This window comes from Anneissia japonica, unplaced genomic scaffold (assembly GCF_011630105.1).
Source record: "Anneissia japonica isolate Jap-2015-1 unplaced genomic scaffold, ASM1163010v1 scaffold287834_len5846547_cov211, whole genome shotgun sequence".
Lineage (NCBI taxonomy): Eukaryota > Metazoa > Echinodermata > Crinoidea > Comatulida > Comatulidae > Anneissia > Anneissia japonica.
The window spans coordinates 4,076,734-4,102,321 of NW_022704992.1; the positions used below are offsets into that span (position 1 = coordinate 4,076,734).

General features: G+C 31.3%; 1 protein-coding gene across 5 annotated transcripts in view; it reads right to left on the minus strand.

Annotated features, from left to right (window-relative positions):
• LOC117104914 (apoptosis regulator R1-like) overlaps positions 1–22,188 on the minus strand; it is a 35,878-nt gene extending 13,690 nt beyond the window's left edge. Inside the window, exon 1 of one of the 5 annotated variants that reach the window (XM_033245835.1) lies at positions 22,063–22,188. In XM_033245835.1, the coding sequence (XP_033101726.1) occupies positions 22,063–22,146 (84 nt within the window). In that variant the 5' untranslated portion in view covers positions 22,147–22,188. Of the gene's footprint in view, positions 1–679; positions 704–7,371; positions 7,668–8,814; positions 8,958–22,057 lie in introns of those variants that run through there. The other 4 variants (XM_033245836.1, XM_033245838.1, XM_033245839.1 and 1 more) reach the window with 4 other exon arrangements.
• Between the last annotated feature and the right edge of the window lie 3,400 nt (positions 22,189–25,588).

Genomic DNA, 25,588 nt, shown 5'->3' on the forward strand with positions numbered 1-25,588 from the left:
CAATCTAGGCAGCTGGGAGATTCCTCAATTTAAAGTTTAGCATAGTTTCTATAACTATGCTGTAGCAACACTTTTTTATTGACTTTTGATGGGCAGTAAACATATCCAAACACCACCACCTGCCCTGCCAATGAGCGATTGTATTCCATTATTCGTATGTCAACGATGTAAACGATAAGAGAAATATGCTCTATTGTTTACTACAATAATCTTTTATGTTTTAATTTGACCCAAAAGGGTTGAAATGTGGAAACCAGGCCAGAATACCAAGATTTCCCAAAGATTAAATACAAATTCAGTAACTATATAGGTCTCTAAGGAAAGAGGGTGGGAAGTTAGCCAATAGCAAATTAGGCAAAGGTTTAAGCAGCCATCTGCTTCATCGTTACTCACTTTTCAGTTTTTAGTACAAAGTAGAATCAGCTTAATAATATATTTCCACAGAAATATGTACTACCAATATCCAAAACAAAAAGATTAATGATCTTTATACCATGTTTTCATTAATCAATTTATATTTATATTGCTAATAATAGCATTATTAATCAAACAATCCATAATGCATTAATTAGCATAATGTCAATCTGTAGATATAAATAAAACTTTTTCTTTACATTTATAAACAATATCTCTTTCATTACAAATGATTAAATTATTTTAATTAAACATTAATACTTACAAAAATCATAGAATTTACGAGGTTGAAATTACCATCCTAGAAGTGAAAGATGGGAACCAATCACAACATCCAAAAGAGCATTACTACAGTACAGACAAATGCTTTTATGGACAAGCCTACCCCATTTCTGGGTGGGTAAGGCAACTGAAGACAAAGTGCCTTGTCTTAAAACATTAAGGAATCATCGCTTGAGTGGATTTGAACCTCTGACCTTATGGTTTAAAGCAGAAACTACAACCGCTGTGCCAACCACTCCATCAACCACTCCTATGCTAATGCAGAAAGAAAAAACCTCTAGTTTTGAATTAGACAATATCACAGGGTTTCCGATTCTCATTATCCTAATTATTTTTAATTAACTTTAATTCTCTGTTTCGAAATTGAAATCAGGATACGTGTGATTATTTAGGTTAAGTATTCAAGGAAAAGACCTTACATGCATATATTGATGCTTTCTACATTTTAAGAATGAATTCTGTTTTCCAAGATCAAACGCATCATGTCAGAAATGAGTTTTCACTTCTTAAGAGCTACTTAGAATATCTTTTCGTGGTAATCTATTCCGATTCTTGGGTAACACTTTGTTCGTCAGATTTCATTTAGTACGTGTCATGTTGAAAATACATGTTCATTTTTTTTCAAATGAAAAGAAAAAAAAAAAAACATTTACATACCGTTCTGTAAAACAACTTTTCATTAGATATTCATAGCATCATCATTCACTTTTCAATATTAATTTTAAAAACATGATTTAATAATTTTTTCTTCTTGTTATATTTCCCAAGACTTTGCTTTTAAATTTAGATTCAATATATTTTTCATCAAGAGCTCAGGGGCGGATCCAGGAATTTGGGGGGGGAGAGGATGAGAACATGTTCCCCCATTCTCAATCCCTAAATCTACCACTGGACCTAAAGGAAACAGTGTCCTCATATGTAAAGAGTATCTGGTTTTCCAATTTATAGATACAGTAACTAATGGGTTATGCTGTTGCAAGCACTTTGATTGAGCCTTACTTTTGATTGTATAAGGTGGTATACCAATGCTGCCAGTAAATTTGAATAGTAATGGTAAGTCAATGCTTTGCTTCTCCCTTCCTCTCCAACAATGCATTTATTCTATGTATCATTAGAAACTGTTTGATCCTTTTATATATGATTAATTCAATGTATTCATTAACTTTTTTTTCAAATTTTATAAAAGATTTTAAAGAGTATAAAATCAAACTAAAGATTGAATTGCAACTGTTTGCAAATTAGGAGACGACAAAGATACTTTTGTCGTTCTAGCAGCCACCAATTGGAATTACAAGCAGTGTGTGTCTAAACAGTGTGGTCTTGAATTACAACATCATTGTATTTATTAAACTGTTCATCAATATCAATACAACATATCTCATGGTTAAGTACTATAACCAAGGTGATATTCCCGGCGGCGGTCATGCTCTGTAAAGTGAACTGTATAGTATGGTTACAGAGCATTTTATTAAAATTCATTTCCTTTAACGAGTTGAAAGCAATTGGCATGGCAGTTATGGGTCAGAATTTCAAGATTTAGGTTTGGAGTTTGATTCTTTACTTGATTTGAATACCAATATACTGTATTGGTAACTATGAGCTTAGCTGTGTTTACACATATTTTCCCTGATAACTGGGTTAATAATGGGAACATGTACACAATGCTGGGTCTGAAAGGGAGTTTATACAGACCTTGGTATTAAACAAATGATATCCTCACTAGTTTAAACAAATAAAATTTGAAACTGTTACTGTTAACAGATAAATAATTTAAACAATATTTTACTATCTTATACCTTGTAACATTCTAAATTCATTATTATTAAATATTTCAGGATCTTTACAGCTTCTAAATCCCATTCTTAGGATCATCATCATTTGCCACATAATCAATCAAAATCTTATAATTTATTTTTCCTTTTAAAACTAATGAAAAAAATATAAAGTTTATTATTCTACAGTAAGACTTGAATTTAAATATTGGTATTTTTAGTTGTAACTAAACCTTTATACTTATCATTCCTATTGTTTTACAATCAACTACTTATTATTATTCTCATCTCTTCCCTGCTGCATTTTGTAGAATTCTCTCTTAATTCACTCAATCTCCTTTGGCTCCATCCTCATGTACCATTTTACTAATTTCTTCATCTTTAAAAAACATCTTATATCTTCCTTTTCACAAAAGTTATATACTTATATTATTTTATATATAGTTATAATGTAATAATTCGTTAACTTTAAAAAAAAAATAGTATTACGACAGTACAACCATATTGTATTTTTTAAAATTTAGTGGATTTTGTTAAAATACCTATACAGTACCGTATACTATTAATGTATATTGTTTTTTTAACACAATTTGTTTCTTCTTAGTCATTTTTATTTCCCTCTTTTATACATTTAACACACCAAATTTTTGTGTGCCGCTGAAAGAAAAGTGTATGTTCAGTTAAATAAATAAATATAACATTGTAAAGTCATGTCCCTATGCCTTTCACAGTTGCTTTTTATTCTTATTAAATGCATCTCAATAGCATTGTTATTCCTTGTTTTTTTAATGCAATTAGTTTCTTTTAGTTGTTTTTCATTCTCTCTTTTATACATTGAATGCACCAAATTTTTGTGAGCTGCTGAAACAAAGTGTATGTTTAGTTGAAAAAAATAAATAAATAAATAAATAAAAAAATAAATAAATATAACATTGGAAAGTCATCTCCCTATACATTTCACAATGCTTTTATTCTTATTAAATGCATCTCATTAGCATTGTTATCCATTGTCTCCTAATAACCCCTTCCTCCTCCTCATAATCTCCTTGTTATTGGCATTTCTACTTCAACAGCCATCTTTTCCCTTCTTCAATCTCTTATTATGTTTCCTATCCCTTTTTTAAAGTTCATCTTAACAACCATTGCTGGTGCCATCAGCTCCATTCATATCTTGCTCCTCATCAGCATAATGATAGCTGTTCACATCCTCATCATTATAATATCATAATTTCCAACTACACTAACATTTACTAATTAGCATTTCCTAATACAGTACTTCATAGACAGGTACTGTAAACATTAATATAAAATTAGTTCAGCTAAGTTGGGCGTAGAGAAGGAAAGACATATTTTAATGGCCAATGTCTGACCTGATGACAACTTACCACCATGATTTAATATTATATTACTTTTACATTATTATCATTACAATTACTATATTGTATTTGAAAGGAGATATAATTTAAACTGACTAATGCTCTCTTCCTTGTAAGAAGAAATGAATAAAACCTGAAATGTTGATCATAATCCAGATATATTGGTCAATGTACTGTACCATACAAAATAGTAGATAATTTATTTTTAGATCGAAGAAAGTACAAAACACAATACAATATAGAGGTAGTAATAAACAACTTCTTAACATAATCAATACAGAAGTATATTGGATTTCAAAATATACGTCTATGTTTCCAATTTCGATGAGAACTCCTGAAAACTCGTTGGAAATTAAACCATAGTGGATATATATCATTTGGCCTGAATGGATAGATTAATTGTACAGAGTGCATTAGCTATTAACAGCCTTGTCTTATCCACGCTTAAGTAAAGAGCCCTTCGTGTCATTCTGTCAGAAAATGACGCAACGAAGAGAACGAAATTGAAGTAATATCCTCACAAAACCGGAAACAAACACGGAATAATTTGTTTGGAAATTCGGTCAATGTCATCACATACGAAGATGGAAACCGCTATCTTAAATTTAAGAATTAAGATGTTAATGTTTATTAAAATGGAGTAAACATGTTGATAATTCATTTGCATATATGTAAATTAAATATAAACATGTTTTGTTGATGCTATGTTGAGTATCACGTATTGCTACCAAATAAATACTACGTACTGGTACAGGGTGATTGCAAATTAAGATTGTAGTTTAATGCTTATTTAAATAGAGTAAACAGTTTTAATATATTTACCGTAAGCATTAAATATATTATATTATAACTTTGCCATGCAAACCTTCAAATAATATTTACTGTATATACTAAGATATATGCTTAGCCATTTTAATTTAGACAAATAAATTATTAATATGTTTAAATAACAAAACAAATATTCTAGTATTATTAGAATAATAAGAGGTACCTGTAAATAAAAAATAATTTGGCAAAACAGGAGTATATTCAATAGAATTCATGAAAGGAATTTAAGTAACAAAATTCTTTGGTACTGGAAAAACCCATTACATTCAATTTCAATATTATAATATCATAATATCTACATCAACATGATTAAGTTTATTGATCTTTGCTATATATCTAATCACTGCAAAAAATTATAATAATCGTAACAATATTCCATTAATTACCTTACAATTACAGTCTAAGGAATTAATGTAGCGACAGTAATAAAGCAGAGCCCTCTGTTGTTTACCATGAAGCAGAGTGAACCAAGGCATGATTCTTCTATAGATCAAATATATTTTTGCAGACTTCAGGAAATCATTAAGAATTTCTAAATTTATTACATTTTGTTCTTTCTAGAATGACTTCTTTTTACAACTGTAATAAATACAAAAATATCGTAAAATCATTTGTTGTAGTACAATCATAAAATTCAATAATTATGACCGTGTAAATAATATGGCACAGTAGTGTTTAAAAGCATTTTTTTTACAACATTAGGATAAAAACACTTTTGTTAACGTATGTCCTATCAACATAAAAATAGAAATGTATTTCTCATCCATATAATCAATGTAATTTTCATATCGCGTATCTCGGTCACACAAATAATATAACTATTATAGAGTATAGCTCAAAACGTATATGCGGTTTCTTCATATGTAGTCGCTGTAGTATCCTGTTTGCAAATTTATAAATGCAGACAAATATCAGGTTTATCCATTACTGTTTCTCCCTAAAGCCCATCAAAAACTATCATTGTCTATCTATTGTACTATCCATCAAGTATCCTTAAAATCAAATTAGTCAACTGTCTGTTTTATTTATCTACTGTCATTTTTCGAATTCATTTTACATTAATACAACAATACTTCATGTGGGTAGTTTCACAGCAATGCTCACTTCAATCCAAATATATTTATTCATCAACAAAATTCCATCCAAGGAAAATAAAGTTTAGTATCAGTTTTCAACTAAAAATGAAAGAAAAAACTAGTGGAATATTACTGTGATTTCCCCTTGAATATTTACTTTGAAATACTTTGACATCAATTTCTGGAACAAAAAGTCTAATAATAAAACTAGAATTTACGTTAATCTTAAACCACTCATCAATCCATTGTAATTCACAATAAAATACAAGATAAACAAAAACTAAGTGAAATATGAAATAATATTAATTTATTGTCACTATTAAACATTCATTTCTTTTAATATTACATTTCCAATATTATGTTAATATTTGATAAAACAAGTTGATTATATGAGAATGTTGTAACAAGGATGTGAGCATTGCACAACTTAATATTAAGCCCTTAATCCTGTTTACGTGATAAATTACACATGGTGTAGTGAATTCACACTGGACCAAACACTGCCCTCTAGCTACTATGCCATAACTACCCTTGCACTTGCAGACCTATACTAAGAATGGTTTCTAATTCCTGAAAAATTTCATACATGTGCGTGGGATTGGGAACCAATTCAAAATGTTAATGACTCGTGGGGAATCTTGCAACATTACTCCTTGCAACCTACTGTTGTTCATCATGATCATTATATCAGGTATCATTTCATATTATTATTTTACATATTACCCATTAAAATTTTATATCATGTAGTAATCACACTGCACATTGTTTTACTTTGCAATACTACAGATCTTTGGGATCTTGGTAATATGTTCTTGTCACTGTACAGCACATATTAGTATCAATAAAAAAAAGTATTTTTCATCAATATATTAGATATATAATTGACTCATATTGATAGTAAATAATAATAAATTGATTATATATATATATATAAAACGATGCAAAGTAAAGTACTTCAGATTTTTAAATAAATTTTGATGGGGACAAAGAAAGTTGACAAAATTAATATATTATCAATAAAATTAATAATAACAATAATAACTATTATAAATGTTTAAAATTCATATACTTTGCAGTTATGCGGTTGGAATTAAAATATTACGATGGATATGATGGTTGCTGTCAACCCTTTACTTGAACCTGTAAAACTATATTATTATCTTTATTATTTTTACTGTATGTTTTGACTATCTCTTACTGGTACTGTAGCCTGGAGACTGTCTGACAGCATATTTCTGTTGAACCTCCCATTACTATAGAACAACGACTATCATCTAACCTAGGCTACATGTACATTACTTCTTTTTAAACAACTATTTTAAGAAAATTCGTCGGTAATGCCAACACACATTCTTATAAACATGAAAGAGTAAAGAACGACATCATACTTTAACCAGTAAGGGTTAACACGTGCATTCACAGCATACGAGGCGGGAAATATAAACAAACAGCGTACACAATCACGTCCATGATATGACGTGCTACAGGAAAAAACAGTTCACCACGCAACATATTGTAGGCATATATTTAATCTAGATTTACAAGCTAATATTTCATGTGACTATATAAACATTACAAATACCGGTATACTAAATTCAGACTAAAGAAACTACATCCTCGTACCTGTATATTTATTTACCGTTTTTCCTCTCTGGATATATTTCTGTTTTAAAACTTGCACTATCTGAGTGGAGCCTGTCTTGCTTTTGATTTCAATTGGAAACTGACGTGTAATTCGCACAAATCTGGAGTCCATCCACTCCAATTATAAACACGCGTGGGTGAATCACATCCTCAACTAAAAAATTCCAAGTTCTGCTTTAAATTATACGATTACGATGATGATGAGGGCAATTTCAAATTTGTTTCCTCCTCATCTTAAAATTCCTTGTCCACTTTTAGAAAAATTGGAAAATCCCATTCCATCAATACATTTCGAATTCATAGCAGTCACTAAATTATTTCTTGTCGTAAAGTGGTTGTTAACAGTATCTATATGTGCACAACGTGCACACATGTGCTTTAGAATATAATACTATCCTCATCAACATAATCCACCCACACATATCGGGAGATTTGAATGGAACTGTTACTAGTGCATCAGCAATGTTCATATCTCACGGCGTCAGACTGCTGGATGATAAATATGCAAAACACTGGGATGCTGACGACGGGAATCAATGCCTGCAGGCTAATGAGAATGTGGGTGATGCGCTTACCTAGCCCACGCGTGTGTGGTACGAGATACACTCATTTAAGTCCACTCTAAAGTTTGTACTATATGGAGGAGGAAGTTGGGTTCTACTAATTAACAATATCTTCAAGATTGGCATTGGTAATGGAAATACATTTTGATATACAAATTTTATATTGTGCTTTAGCACATCTGTATACCAAACTCATTGAATATAGCAATGTACAAGCATGATTTTTTAATAAAAATAAGATATAATAATGTTAAATATAAAATGTACAGAACAATATTTTCACCATCTATGCATTGATTTAGTATTCTACTCTACAACTTAGGAGAATGGAATATAGTATGGTTACCAGCTGGATGGGAAATTATTAAGATTACTACATGCATTTCAATTTTATCATTTCTGTGTTTAAACCATAACATGATATAATAGAATAACAATTGGGCAGTTAAATTTTGTTAAATAATAAAATACCCATTTTTTATTAATTAATTTCTGTGTTTGATAATAATTTAAAGATAATGATGAAAATGTTGACATTCACAAATGACTTTGATCTTGCAATTGTCACTGATACTAAAGTCATTTACATACAAGAAGGGAAAGCATTACTGTAATGTGGTAATGTGAATTATGGCAAGAAAATTTCAGATAAGAGTAGTCGAGCAATGATGTGCACATAGCATATACTATACTGACAGTGACCAGAAAACAAAATTTAAGATATCCCTGAGTGGCACAAAAAACATTAAGTGAACTAAAGGAAAATGTGCCTTAGCATGATGAACAAATCTCCGAAGAGCACAAACTCAAAAGCACACGTCCAAGATCTTAAATGAACAAAACGGATCATTCTACTTACTGTCGCAAAGATTTAAGACCATGTATGCTTTAAATGCCGAACAACACACACTTTGGCAGGACTTTGCTTCTTGTTATGCTACAGTATATGACATCACCTCTTGAAACTGAATATTAAATAACAATAATCACAGTACACTAGCTACCATCACAAACGACAGAAGATGAGGCCAAAATGTACAAGGCGGCTTCAGTTCCAAGGCCCCTCTTTACTCTGATGTTTGCATTGGAAATCCCTGTTAAATCGTACATTAAATTTAATAGGATGTACAATATTTACATCGATGACAGATATACTGTAGATCTTGTGATCATATTAGGGTTCAACATTTGTTTTGTTTGTACTTCCAGGTGCAGACATCTGGTAATTATTTCCATAAATAATGAATACCGTTAAAAATCAGTTAAATACTCAAATAATTTTACTTCTTTATATCTAAATTATTATTTATTTTGTTTTGTTACACATTATAACAAAATGCTTTTAAGGATACAGAAGAAAAAAAAATTCAAAATGAATATAAAAAAATGACGTACTAAACATTAAGGAAGAAAATAATAATGATAAGGATAATGATGACAATGAGGATGTTAAAATGATAATAATATGATGATGATGATGTTGATGGTGGTGGTGAGGATAAGCATGATGATGATGATAAGGATGATGATAAGGATGATGATGATGTCATTGCTATTATAGTACATTAGTAGAAGATTACGTTATTTTTGTTGGTTAATTAACAAACTGCCATTTGTTGTTGCACTTCAGTTTATGTTAATCATTAGCTGATGTTTTGGTTTTTAAAATGCCCAGGGTTAAATTTAGTGTCATAAGGTATTGACTAGACTATTGTCAACAATGTAAACAAGTCATATGGCAACTTTCCAAGTAGGTTCAAGGTTACTGGTTCAAATCATTCTAATCTTCTGGGTATTTTAATCAGATTTTAATTGGATTATAAATATTAAGAACTACAGTAAGGTTTTTATTCAATAACTAAATAATTAGAATAACCATGATATTGAATATTAATATATTAAAATCAATTCCAATGAAGCATCGCATAATATGATAAGTCAGTCCTTACAATAATAAACAATATAAGAGTTTAATGACACTGAAATCACAACGTGACTATTAGTTCTACCATCTTCCCCTTAAGGGTATTGTTCTTCTGATGTTGACTCATTAGCGTGTTTTGAAGACAATAATGATTAAAAAAATTATGTTGTCGTAAGGTGTTGCGTGTTTGACAGTTTCTGACACATCGTACTAGCAACTATCATGACCTCATTATAACCATCATTCAGCTACCAGTAAATTTACTAAGGTATTGTATGCAAGTTAATAAAATTGAGCCAAGTTCATATTCATGGACCTGGAGCAGTAGGAGCCATGTGTCAATAGTGGACAACGGAACCCTAGATTTTAAATATTACAGGATATTGCTAAAAAAGGATATTTTCCAACAAATTAATAAACATGCCAATATATATTTGTTGCGAAGCAGCCAATTCATATTCTTGACAGCAATTTGACCTCTGAAAGGTCATTATTTGTCAAAAAACAAGGGCCTAAGACGATTGAAAAGCGGAGTTTCCTTCCTTCTTTCGTTCTGCCGGGTAAAATCAATTACTTTAGGCGACGTTTGTAGACTAACCTACACATACCAACGTCCGCATGTCGCGCTAGCCTTATCCTACTCTAGGCCTAGACTAGCTAGGATGGTATAGGCCTAGCCTTGAAGGGACGAAGGTCCCAATGAAAAACAACGTTGCTCCTTGATAGCTAACATTGTCTATTTAACATCACAATAATTCATTATTAGACCTATAGTTGTTTTTTTGAATTGTACTCCACAAATCTCAGCCGATACCTCGCACAACTCGTTAATGTCTCTATCTATTGTCGTGACGTCATGGCTCGCTGGCTCACACTTGCGATGTCTCGCACTTGTGATCAAATAACACGCTGGGTCGCACATTGGCAAAACGCTTTGGCAGTCAACTCGCCCCTAGAAAACCCGCCCTTGGAGCTTGCTCCATAAAAAAATGTACACTTCCTAGACCATGCAGTCTTCAAAATAAAAATTGTAACTTTTGGTAATCAACTACATTTTCCACATACATAGAAATTTTTGGAACTTTATTAAAAAAAACCTAAACCATAATTCACCACTATAGACACTTTTTGACAAAAATGAAAAATTACGACTTTGTTACCCAATGAGAAGTGTTCTAATATAGACAATGGGTCGTGTCTCATATTATTTTATATTTTTATTATTCATTATTTTCACTTGACTCGCATAAATAATTTTGTTCAAAGAACATTTATATGCAGTTGTACTTCGCAGCACTTCACTTGCAATTTGCAATTTCTAGTCTGTGCAATAATACCTTTGTGACTTCATTCACATTAAATATACAGTGCTTTTAATTCCTGGGTTGTAGCCTTCAACACAGCTCTCTACATAGCGCCCTCAATCATTTCTCTTACAGTGCCCTCATTGTTGGACTAGACTAAAGGAAATCACCAAATATGATTGTTGTCCTGGTGATATTTTTTAAAAATTTTGATGCCAATCATACAGTAACACCCATCAATTTTGAAAAATAAGAAAATGTATGTTATCAAGAATTTGCTATTAAATATTTCTGATTTATAATAGATAGATAGATAGCTACTGTACATTTCTAAGAATTATATCCAGACTTACATAATTAATATCACAGCTCATTAATCACTTAGAGCTATCCCTCAATAAACAGCAGAGGCAATCAATAATATTTTAATAATCCAAGACAGCAAGTCGTACAATATATTTTCTATGATAATAAACGCTGGAATCAAGAAGTGATTGTAGTAAGTTTAAGTAGTTGATAGCAACAACCATCTATCAAATAAAATATTCTTTTTAATTGACAGCTATGGAAACAAGAAAAAAGTTACCATATATAAGGTATAAATTTTTAATAATGCTATTATTATGGAAATCACAGCTTATCAAAATCATGCTCTGAAGATGCACACATTTCCCACATTAAAAATTTATATTTATCGTAATCATTATCATTATTATCATCAGTTATAAAGACAATGTTTACTTTGTATTATCTTCTAGCACTTATACCAAAAATGGGAAAATAAGCCAAACACGCTCATATTAATATTTCAGTGATTATTTTATTGAATGGAGTTGGAAATTCGAGCTTCCGTCGTCAGACTGGTAATTACTAACTGGTGTGTATTCATGAAATTCTCTTCTTTTGAGAATGAAGCAACGCAAACAAAACCCCAACAGACAACACAGCCCCAGTGACCCCCAAACCTTGCATTTGTAATGCTAATTATCTAATACTAGAAAATACAGCATGATGAGCTATTAGTATACTGTAATATAAATTAGCAAAATTTATCTCTATACAATGACGTTGGCTTTATATTAAATTTCAGCTGCAGCTAAGATCTACCACACAGTGATAAAAGTAGTGTGACATTATAGTTCATATGAACTCTATCTCATTATTTTGAATAAAATTAATTCTATGTTACATAGTACACTCATTTAAGAAATATCTCATTATTTTGAGTAAAATTAATTCTATGTTAAGTACACTCATTTAAGAAAAATGTTGATATATACTTTGAGATGACTAGAACAGGCCCTCTATGGACGATATCTCGAGTAAATAAAAGAAAACAAACAGTACTGAAACTCAGTTGAATAAAGGTACCCTGTTAGCAGAAGTTAGGGTAGGTTATTGAAGTAATTTTAAGGTGAATTGTAAGAAGAGCAATAGGAGAGTAGGAACTATTAAAGCAAGCTCACAGAAAAATGGTTTAATAAGAAGTACTGTACCGTAGCACTGAGTGTTAATCAATTTTTAACACAGCAGGGATGTATGGCAGGCAGAGTGGGCAGGGTCACCCAGCTCACCCTTGAGTTTTCCACCAATTCTAAAGCTAATTTCATGGCTCTTCACCCATCCATATTACCCCAATTTTCCATCCTTAAAACCCACTCTAATTATTTAGAGTTTATCAATGTTATCATCCACCCACCTTTAAAATGTCTATTACCACCCATTAGGTTTCTACAGACTACAACCCTGCGCAGGACTCCAAAATTCGAAGGTGAACAACTTACTACCAAGTTGGTATAATGTAGTGGTGCTTTAATGTACGCTATAAAATAAACTGCCTGTACAGTAGCACTAATTTTTATGTAACAACACTCAGAAGGTTAGTTAATGGAACCGAACAATTACGCTGAAGTTCGGTTAATTGACGTTATATATTGGTAGCTCTTAGTACAACATTAATGAAAGGCTTTCGGCACAGTTGTAAATATATAATTAAAGTATAATTTATATATAAATCTAGCATTTTACGCAATAATGGAAGCACATGGCAGAATAGTATGTCATCGTCCTTTCAACTAAAATGAGTGTAAGTTTGAGATTGATTCTGATCACATTGATTCTGAATGTGATTTGAATAATGTGATGATTATCATGAATATTAATTAATGATTATTTATAAATATTTATTTGCATCAGTTCACATAGAATAAATGTGTACCTGGTAGGATATGAATATAATTAATTATTCATAATTATCTATGATAAGGCATATTAATGATTATTGATACAATGGATGTTTACCTCTCTTCTTCCAGGAATACAATGGTTCCTGGCCATTAAGAAAAATCTGGATTCATGATTTAGCAATATAAAATATAAAACTAAATTCCATAAAACTAAAAATAAATATAAATATATGATTCACTGTATTGTGGAAAAATATTATAAACCAAAAACAAAAAATATATAGCAAATATGCTTAAATAATATTTATCATAACAACGTAACACATTAAATATCAGTAAAGGATTAACTAATGGCCTATGTTGTATTTGTTTTTAAGTTGATGATTCAAAGATTATCTCTTCTAAATTAAATTCACTGAATTACATACCATGTTGTATCTTTATGAGAATGCCAATATATGTTTCAGTAAAAGTTTGTTCAGTGTTCTCTGCCAAAATGAATGAATTTTAAAGAGTAGTATTTTATATATAACAACATTTTCTCTTATAAACAGGGGGAAAACGTGGGATTATGCAATCTATTTCGAACACATTACTGATTGAGACAAACAACTGCACACATAAGCAGAGTACACATAATGTGAGACTAGATTACGAATACACTGTTGTGGGAAATTCCCATATTTCAACATTCGTACAGTTACTAGACAACAATACCTGCAATTGATCAGCATACAACTTCCTCTTTCACTAATTGTGTACATCCCTCCCCTCTCCTACAGGATATGTGACAAGATAGTCATGTGGTGTCATTACAAAAAGTCAGGAAATCCCATCATAAATTTAAACAAGGATGATTTTGAGTAATACTCTTTCAAAGTATATAGCATGTAAATCCATGTAATATCATTTTATTAAAGTTGTTATAGTAACTGCACTGAGAATAAATAGAAATTTAGATTGTTATATTATATTTTTGGACTAGATTTAAGGAATCCATAATAGGAAAAAAAAAATTAATAAATAAAAACAAGAACAAAAACAATATTTTGTACAATTTTCTTTTCAATGAAACTAGGACTGGGAACATATTTTCATAGGAATCTCACAGAATTATAATTACCCTGTTTTAAAACAAAAACCAACAAAAACCAAATATTCACCCATTTAACAAATATACTATTCCAAGTCCATATTTTACTGTTTACTAATATTACACCTAGACAAATGGTAGTCACAATTTGAAAATTTCATTAAAAAATTTATGTTTTGACAATAAACAAGAATTTCGGCAAAAAATGTAATGACCTTCAACCTTTTATTTAACCTATTTTGTTCCAAAGTGCATAATTATGTATAAGTACCAGTATTCACCATCTGAATGATTGATAGTTTTGCAATGTGATGGATGGATTTTTGATGGATTTTAGGCTGTTGTGCTTCAAAAACATAGTTCCAATAATCTGACAAGCTCTGCTTAAAAGACAAGCACAAACAAATCAGCAACGATTGAGAACAATAATAAATCCTCTTATACAATGTTCTATTATCATTACCAGATTAAAAAAATCAAATGATCACTTTACAAGATTTCCCATAATCCTCTGGAAATAATTCTCAGCCAATTAAAGACTTTAGAAGAAACAAGCTACACTAAATGAATAAACTTTAAAGTTTGATCATCCACATCCTCAAGAAATATCAACCATTAATAAATTAGACACCGATATGCAGACTAATTGAATAAACAGTGCTTTCAAAACATCGTTCTTATAGTACATAGCTTGTCGTTCCTGAATTCCTTCGCATAGTGGCCATCAGCAAATGACATTAATTAAAGAAATGTTTTACCGCAACCACGCACAACAATGAACATCCCATAAATGTACAATCATCGAAGCGACCTCCAAGCAGGAGAAAAAAAAATTCTTAAAGATCTTGAACTAAGATCACGACAATTACGCAAATTTCTATTGCAATACTTCACCGGATATATCATCTTACAAAAAATTAGATTTCATTCCAATTCAGCTCGTTATAAATCTGGAGAGTACACAGCTTGTCTGCGATGAAAGTTTGCCAGGGACCTGCAGACGATTCTGTACAGGAAACATTCAATGATATGTATCAATCAAATGCAGGAAAGCAAATTTGTTTCCGAATCCTATGAACTTGACCTCGCTGCACGACCTCACAAGTAGTACTCGGCTAATTATAGATGTTTTGAGAGAATTAGGAGTTTGGGAATATCAAATGACATGATGGAATTGGTTAACGTACCATGTTTCTTAATCCGGACAGTATTTATTATTTTCCAGTCAATTGTTTCCCTTCCATTCAATTAATTTCCTTCTTTTTTAGAATTTTAAAAATACAAAATGGTAATTCTTTAATATATTAATCATCTACACACAAAACATCTTCCCAGCAATGGCTGACAGTGTCAACAGTTGACAAACATTTTTAGCACATCAATATCTGAATAAATGTAAATAATGTACTAGATAAAGAACACTATTAAATCAGCCTTTATCTAAGAAAATTCAGAAATATACTATAAATGATGACAAATTTACCGGTACAACAATGACATCAACACTTTACCGCTAAACAGTAGTTACAAAAACATTTGAGCATTGTTCTTTGATTTATGCAAAATACAATTTCTCATATCAGATACTCTAATGTGCTCCCAAAAGCGTGTTATCTTTGAGAGAACGGGGGCGCTGATAAAACAGGCAAGTTTAGCCGTCATCATTCCGTCAAAGTAAATGTAAGTGTGCAGAACGCCATTAAATTTAATCCGCTTTATGTATGCTGAATAAAATACCATCATGTCTTGATGATATCAGTGCTATGCCTATACTGTAGCTCCTGGAAATTTTCGGTTCCTTATTATAGATATATTCCCAAATAAGGAGATATAAAGATGGTAATGTTTTATTTTAAGCCATTGTAAACTGAAATCTGTCAGACAGACAACATCTGTTCAAATCTGCATGTACTTGTGAATTGACATCTTTATTTAAACTTATAATAGATGATGTATAGTCTGTGGTTAAACCTGGAAAAAAAACCCTCAAAAATTCAATAATCACTGAATTACTCCTTTAAAAAATAAAATACTGATCACCAGTAAATTTTGGTTATAGATTTTATATGATGTACATGTGTTAAGGAATAGACTGAATCATCTTGCGGTAATCTTAGCTTTTTTTCATTCAATATGCATTCTAATGAATGATTAGTAATTTCATAACTAATCACGTTCTAAACCCTATTTGCCTATCATCATCAATTTGAAGTCATGTGTACAGGCAGATGTGTATAAGAGACAGGCACTTAAATTACTAATATTATTTAATGGCAAGAAGACAAATAATACAACTCCTACGCAGTCTGAGAAAATCTACCAATTTGAAAATGGTCTCTGCCTACATATTATTCCCTCTATTTGTTTAGCAAAATACCTATTGGTAAAAATTGTTTGGCGGGCAGTGTTTGCAGTTACATATTGATTAACAGAGTAAGCCAAGAATGCCGATCTCTAGAGAATTGGATCGGAAGTGTACACTCAGGACAAATTGCATTTTCTGACAGTGCTCAATGGAGCGTAGCCCTATGCAAACATAAACACATCAATACGACCACGAAGAACATTATGATGAGGCCAGAAAGATGATAACTCACATAAGCTAATGATGCTATTAATATTTATGTAAATTCATTTTGGTGTTTATTCATCAGGCATGTATTCAATCATACTTGTGATTATTTCTTTTATGTTTTCCTTCTGTAAGCCTTATCATAAGTGCTGTCATATTATTCTACCAAAATGTAATTAGATGTAGCCTATTAAATATACAGTAATAATGTTATTTATTTTTTAGCATTTATACTGTCCTTTCCTTTAAGTTACAAAGTGCTCTGTTTTCCCTGGTCACTGGGTTCACATGCTTTAGTGTTGCTGCCCTATTGGAGCAGTAGCAGGCAACCCCAACAGTTACCCATTTATACTCCTGGGTAGAGAGAAGCAACACAAATAAAGTGCCTCGACAACATGGGAAGAAGTGCACAGCAAGGGATTAAAACCTCAACCTTAGAAAACCGTCAGAGGAGGGCGGAAAAATGTTTGTTTTCTTATTTAGCAAATAGTTTTGCCAAAAACTTCAAGACAGAGGAGAAAATAAAAATAAAGAAAAAAAATAAATATATATTCCGGTATATAAGCCGCACCTGTGTATAAGCCCCCCTCCCTAATTAGGACGCGAAATATCACAATTTTTTTGTCACCTGTGTATAAGCCGCACCTATTTTTAAGCTCCAAACCGTTCCTATAATGTTAGGCTTTTAATTATTTTGAAACATTGACATTATTTACAAATAATTTGTTTGTTTGTTTATTATTTATTGCCCTCATTATTATATCAAAAAAAAAAAAAAAGCGCCAATATCACTAAACCGAAGTAGAAATGCAAGGAGCTGTGCATGTTTAGATGTTACGGGTTGCTAAACAACGATAAAAAAGTCTCACTTTAATTTCAAACATAAATCTTGATTTAAAAAATAGATTTATAAGAATTTCAGAATGACATTAATTATTTTCAAATATTACGACTAAAGTACCAAAAAGAATTATGGTACATTCACGTTTTGTTTATAACAAGTGTTGCAGTTAATTGCACAATGTCCATCTCACAGTGGACCGCAGCTGATCTCTTGTTGAAAACGGTAATCTGTCACTTCCTCGATGCGGTTGACCACAACTCGTTAATTGGAGGAAACAGCATCAATTCCATCTACTACGGGATGATAAATGGCACTACACTTCCCGTTGTTAAGATCATCCCCTACTTTGGCCACCTTTGATATTTAGATGAACGTCAAAAGGATTTTCTTCAATTTTCATTGTAAACGAGCATTTGAAATAGTTACAGTACCCATGAACAGGATGATTTTCATATCATTCAGAATTTGTACATTATTGTTTGTAGGAATCTTTACACCTGTAAATGCTTGCCTTCAATGCTTCAACTCTACAAACATTCAGCATTTTATGAGGCAGGTTTAAAAAAAAAAAAAATATTTCTAATCCTAGCCATTTGGATGCAAATGAAATGTAAATTTAGCACTCAGAATTGTGTTTACGATAAATTGAGGTGTGTAAACTAAATATTTGGGCCCAGTCTTTTTATTCGAAAGTTTAAAGATCAATCTACCAGTATATTGTACTAAGGCACAGTAAACTTGATCTCAAGTCATTTTTTATTAGGCAGCTGGCCAGGGCTAGGTCTGGAACAATAAGGAGTTTCATTAGCAAAAGAGCTTTTGATACAAAAATAATTAAACTATAAAGTATATTTTGACATTTTTGTTAAATAAAATTAATATAATTAATGTTTATGCATTTACGTCACACTATCCAATAAATGTTCACATTTTGATAGACATCTGATGTGGTCTGCCTGGAGCAGAAGTTTATTGAACCCCCTCTAATTGTTGTTTATATTACTATCACAAATTGGTACATTTTCAGCTGCTGTTTTAAAAAGTTCAAGGTTTATATCATGTGTCATTAAACACCTAGTAATCTTTTAAAATCAATAATTTCTTACTTATGTACAAATTTGAGCTTCAATATAGTAGTGTGCTTATACCACTATACAGTATTGCAACTAAACACCATATTTTGTGTCCCAACATAGCAGGTGGTTTCTACACAGGACTGACTCAGGCTTACATTTGTCAGAAATTAGGTTCAAGTTTACTCTGTTTGTCCAATTAATAAAACGTTGGAAATGAATATTCATACACAACAATTTGTATTTCTACATAATTAGTAGACTATTTATCTATAAAATTGATTAAATAAGCCTTTGAAACCCCAAAATTGTCAATATTTTCCGGGGCTTGGACTACTTCAGAAACATTTTGAGCTACGCTGACCACGCCAATTTTTTCCTCGTCGGGGACCCCGGCCCCTGTCGGGCAAATCCTGGCTCCACTCCCGGGATACAATAACTGATAAAAATTTTAATCAATTTACTGTAGCTATAAAAAAAAAAAAAAAAATCATAGTTAAATTTAAATGTATATGATAATTAGCTGTCAGTGTCCTTCAATAATGTGTAACCTTCCCACAGTAAATTTTGTATTCATACAGTTTTTATGTTCAATAAAAAAAAAAATCTTTGCAAAATACTGATAATATAAAAAAACTTGACATCCACATTTGTGAGTAGCATTCCAAGGTCAATTGAGCATTGACATTACTGTCGCATTGAATATTTACAAATGACAAGTGGCCTTCGGTTGTCGGTTATTCACCCCATAACAATGCAACAAGAATAATGTATTCAAGCATTTCTTTTGTGTTATACAATAAAAATGGGAAACACCGTCACTACCGGTATTTCAAAATCAAAGATAAAAATTTTTTAAAAATTATTTTCCACGTTTCTGATTACATTCCATAGTCAAAGGCACATTCCATTAGATGACCAATACTTAATCTTAGCTTTTTTTCATTCAATATGCATTCTAATGAATGATTAGTAATTTCATAACTAATCACGTTCTAAACCCTATTTGCCTATCATCATCAATTTGAAGTCATGTGTACAGGCAACCTGTTAGTAGTGGGCAATGTCGAGACACACGTTCCATTATATTGCGCATAATTTACAATTAAATGTAAAACAAAGCACACCTTATATTTTGCTCAGAGCATCAGAGCACTTCCCAATCAGGTTTTGATCACACCTCTGCATACATGCCACTGATAATGTATTTTTGTATTTTCCTCATCTTTGTACAGTAAAGGAAGGAGAGTAGTGTCGCTCTGAAGTCTGAACTCCCCACTCCCTTCCTATAAACAATGGCGAATTCAAAGAAGGGGGGGGGGGAGGATTTAAAATTATATTAAAAATTTAGAAAAAAAAGTAAATTAAAGTTTAAGTTTAACAGTGCCATCTGGCCATCTAGAGGTGACATAATCATAACCCTTTTAATTTTGCAGTTTCAATGTTTAGGCAAAGGTAATTTTAAATGGTAATGACAAGACATTATGCAGAGTAATGGTATCTAAATCAAATAATATACTAGACATAACTCTATTTTCGAAATTTGTAATGGCTCAAGATCAAAGGTTAATACTGTAGTACAAACAATTAAGCATTTCAGGTTAGCACTTTGACATTAATATTACAAATTAATAATACAGTATTCTCAATTAATTTATCTAGTGGTACAATATATAAAAAATTAGGTTAATAGTTTTTCTCTTGTCTAACCAGGAAACGCAGACTGGCTTTTCTATGTTTAAGCTTCAGGTTTCAGTTACCCTTTTATCATGAATGAAATAAAAAAAGTAGGAAAACATCATTCATGTTTTCAGTCTACTAACCTATACAGTAACTGTATTATTTTGCTCTTTCCTGGTTAAATAACAAATTAATAAATGATTTAGAATATTTTCATATAAAGATTAGATGGAATTCTCACTGAATGTTCTTGTTTCATGAGAGTAAATCTATTATCAGTAATTATTGTATAATTTTAATTTATTTTTTGTATTTATCATGTATTTTCTACTAAACTAATTACTTTTTGTATTTTGGTACTTTTTTCCGTTCATGTGATCCACTAGTAAGAACAGTGCATCACTGCAAGTGTTATCGCTATAAAAACAGAATGTATGAATATGAATGAATAAATAGATAAATAAAAACAAATAAATAAAAACAAACAAACAAATAAATAAATACTGTATAACATTTTATTAGGCAACCATATCATCATCTCCTCTGATTCATCCTCCTCTCTTCTAATCATTTGGCTTTAAGTAAGTACAGGTAATCTGTTAAACGAACATCGAAACTGTCAGGTTATCTCGGTACTAGACTATACTTTAATAGTTTGTCAAAACCATTTACTTAGTGAATAAAATGAACTTAAACTTGAAAATAAAATTACATTTATATAGAGCCCATATAAAATAATAATAAATGATAACAATTCTATGTATACAATATTTACATTTTTGGTAATTGATCTAAAATATAACTAGTATTTTTAGGCATGATCATAAGGAAATTTACTACTATCTAGTACAATTAAAACCCATAATGTTCTTATTTAATATACCCATGTACATTTACAAATTTCAAATTTATCTCATACCAAAAAGATGTTTAGAAGTATAAGGATGATTTCTACTGGCTGATGAAAATGGTTTCTAGAAACGGTTCTTCCAAAGAATGTCTTCTTGTGGAAGTAGAAATAGAACCCATTAAATAATTTTTGTTTGGACGGAATAAATTTGAAGACAATTTGTCATGATATGCTTTTAGTTCTTTACATTATCTTGGTAAGCTAATGGACCTACCAATGATAAGAAGACCCTTTAAAACCTTTTTTCAGTAGAAACACACCCCAAGACTCGTTGCAACATACATATAAATATTATAATAACATGGGCCTCATAATAAAACTTATATCACAATACTGGCTAGACACAAACCATAATTATTTACATTCATTATTCATGAAGCACTCCTAACATATGGTCCCCTATGTTATATACTGCACACATTCTTACATGTTCACAAATACTTTACATACTTACTATCACTCAACACTTAATTTATTAAGTAGAATCAGTAGGCCTAATAACATAATCAAAATTACCTTACCAAATTCAGACATTTAACAGTTGTCATTTGTTTAGAATTCAATTTCTTCCTTCGTTGTGGTTTTGAGAACACATTTCTTGCCATGTTTCTGTGAGACAGAACACGGTCTACTGCTCATGCTTAAGGCAACTACTTGCTGTTTTACCTGTGTGAACTTGAAAATGAAGACACACCTCCATGTAACAGGTCAATTACTATGACCTCTGTGGTTTTGAGGAATGTTTAGATATTTTTAGGAAAGCTGTGAGTACTGCAAGTCATACCAATACACTGTACTACCATGTACGGTGCAGTAAAATTGCGAAATGCTGACAAAAAATTGTGCAAAAGATCAACAAGCATCCAGTTTAACATCTTCTGTAAAGGAAACCAATATCCAAAGCCATGTGTGCATTGGATCCATTTCGACCGATACAAGGGGTAACCTTACCTTGTTCAAATCACACTGTTATTCGCACTTGGATAATAAATACAGAGTAGGTTTAAACTGAGCCTGTGGCTGAATGACAGAGAGACCTTTTTTTGCATGTATGGTCAGTCTAATTGTGAATACATTCTGTGAAACTTTTAGCAATGCAGTGTAGTAGCATGCACTCAAGAAGATTTAACCGAGTCATGTCAATGTTCGCATTTGGGTAAAGTGACCAGGTATAAAGAACCAAACCTACCAAAGAAAATCCAATGTGAACCAATATAATCATATCTTGTCAATTATTCTTGAAGTGAGACAAAATAATAACAATAATAGCAACTACTACAGTATTACCCTCTATGTTAAAAAAAAATCAACTACTTCACATTCACAACCGCACAGACCGCTACCATGAGAAATTTTTTAGGGCATGTGACATACTATAATTATTGATTCTAATGTGTGAGAATTTAGGTTCACAGCCGATGACTTTGTTTTCTAGCTCAGTTCATCTGTCCTGTCTGCACACCTTATGGGCAGACATAGGGTAACCTTTCAGGAGGAATGGTTTAATATTTATATAAAGAAGGCGCCACCGTAAAGTATGTTATATGTCGCAATGTTGTTTGACAGAAATATGGCACGTAAATGAATCAAATCGTAAATGGGTACAGCTTGTCTCCATTTAAAATAGGATAAGCAGATTAAGTTACAAACTGATTGTCAGTCATATATACCGTAATGATAGTTCAAAAGTCACCCAATAATATGATCTACCAATAAAGCTATAAAATAATCACTTGACTTCGACTGGGTGTGTCACATGGCTAGGATCATGACATGAGCCATATAAATTTTGATTTTTATAGCTACATATTTACAATACAAGACCAACTGTGAAATTCAACTTCAGTGATAAAAACATGCTGTTGGACTACTGCGTTTCACCCTAATATGAACTATTTAATGACACTGACAGATTGTAAATTAACTAAAATTAATCAAATATTAATTAATATTTGCATAGTCAATCTGATTTCCAAGTACTCCACTAGAAAAACATAACACAATGTTACAACTACAAATAGTGTATAAAAGTATTAACATGTATCGACTGAAGCGCCATTATTCTAATTTGTACTGTACACAGTTGCCAGTTACTTTCCCCTTCCTTTCCTTTCATTCTCAAACATGTCATTAATAGGACCAAGTACAACAGTATACAGTGTGGGATCAACTTGGAATATTCTTATGCAGAGTAGAAATCAATATTGCCTTAATTGAAAACATCCTACCAATATGATGAACGTTTAAATTGCCGCAGGCAACGAGAGCAGTTTCTGTTTTTACATTACTTATGCCAATCTCTTGCAATGCCATATTTCGCCAATTAGTTTTCAACTGGAGCTCTCTACCACTAGTAAACAAACATCAAATTATTTTAACCAGCTTGTTAAGCAAACATGACCACACATTGGAACATCAAATTATATCCCATTCAGATTTAAAAGCAAACCCCCAACAATAATTGACTGTAATTTATTTAAAGTAACAAATATAAAAGTCAGTCTAGTCGAGAAAATTACTGTAGGCCATTAACTCACTATTTACAGCAAACTGAAACACATACGTTTAAAAAAAAGAATTAATTATAATTGAAAACAATGATAAATGACATAGAAGGATACTTTATTACTTAAGCGACACCCACACACTTTTAAGCACCATATGGATGTAAACAGCTACAGTATGCATTGCAAAATGAACAGTGAAATCAATTACAGTAACTGCACAGTATCAAGTGTTCTGTTTTTATTTTGCATTTAATCTTGAAATGCTATATTTCCAGAGCTCTTCAAATGTAGGACACCACACAGTGAAGTATGAACATAATTGAGATTCACATTATTTCATGATAATGATGATATGATGATGATGATAATGTTAATAACGTTCATGAATGATGATGATAAGTACTGTAAAGTATAATGAAGATGATTGATTTTGATGAAGATGATGAAGATTGACTACGATGATGAATGATGACAATGATGATAAATAAAATATAATGAAGATGATGTTTATGATGGCAAATGATGATGATGTCAAAGTATAATGAATATGAGTACATTTTTTTTTATAAGTCCACATTTTTTTTAAGAACACTGAGGCTGAAATTGCTCAAAAATTAAGAACAAAATAAGAACAAATTGAGGCTGAGGTAAAATGGTAAAATAAGTTTTTTGAAAAACCAAAAATTTATGTCTGTACCTTATGTGCAGTAATGTAGGTGTGACTATGTAATACCCCCCCCCCCCCTACTATAATCAGGTGTACTGTCATTTGGGGCCATTTTACCAAGCCTTTTTTCTGGGGCAATTTTTCCAGGGCATTTTTTCAGGGCCCATTTTTGCTGTACAATAATAATCTTCTATGTTTGAAAAGTGTGTAAAATAAGAACAAATTAAGAACATTTTGAGCCTGAAATCGGCCAAAAAATAAGAACACTGAACCTGGGCAAAATTTTACTGGTTCTTATAAAAAAAAAAGTGTATATGAAGTAGAGAGGAATGTTGAGAATAACATCAACATCAATGACAATAATGATTGAAGGTGTGGTTGAGTTAATTACGAAGATAATGATAACAGAATGAGAAATTGAAATCTACACCATAAATTATACTCTTTTCAGAGACAGACTACAGTTTGTTTTTGAAGTCTCAATCAGCTGATGACAAAACACAGATAATTTTGACATGACAATTCAACTTTCTTGAAAAGATTTGGCATGATACAGGCCTCCTGCTGTCAAGAAAAATAGAGCAGGGAAAGAAAGGCCAACCCTAGGGATTTCTATTCCTACAATATGAAAATGCCTCAAGCCTCATTATTGACAAAAAACACATTTAAAATCTGTCTCAAGAAGACTTTGGTCTGTTGATATTTAGGTCAAATGATAAATATTAACAGATAGATCCTCCATTTCCCATAAATAAGAGATAAAATATGTAAAGTATGCAGATCAATAGATTGCATTATATTTCATACCACTTAGAATCAACAAACCAAGTTCAAAGTTTTCTTTCCCTTTGAACAATGGCATTGATTTTGAAA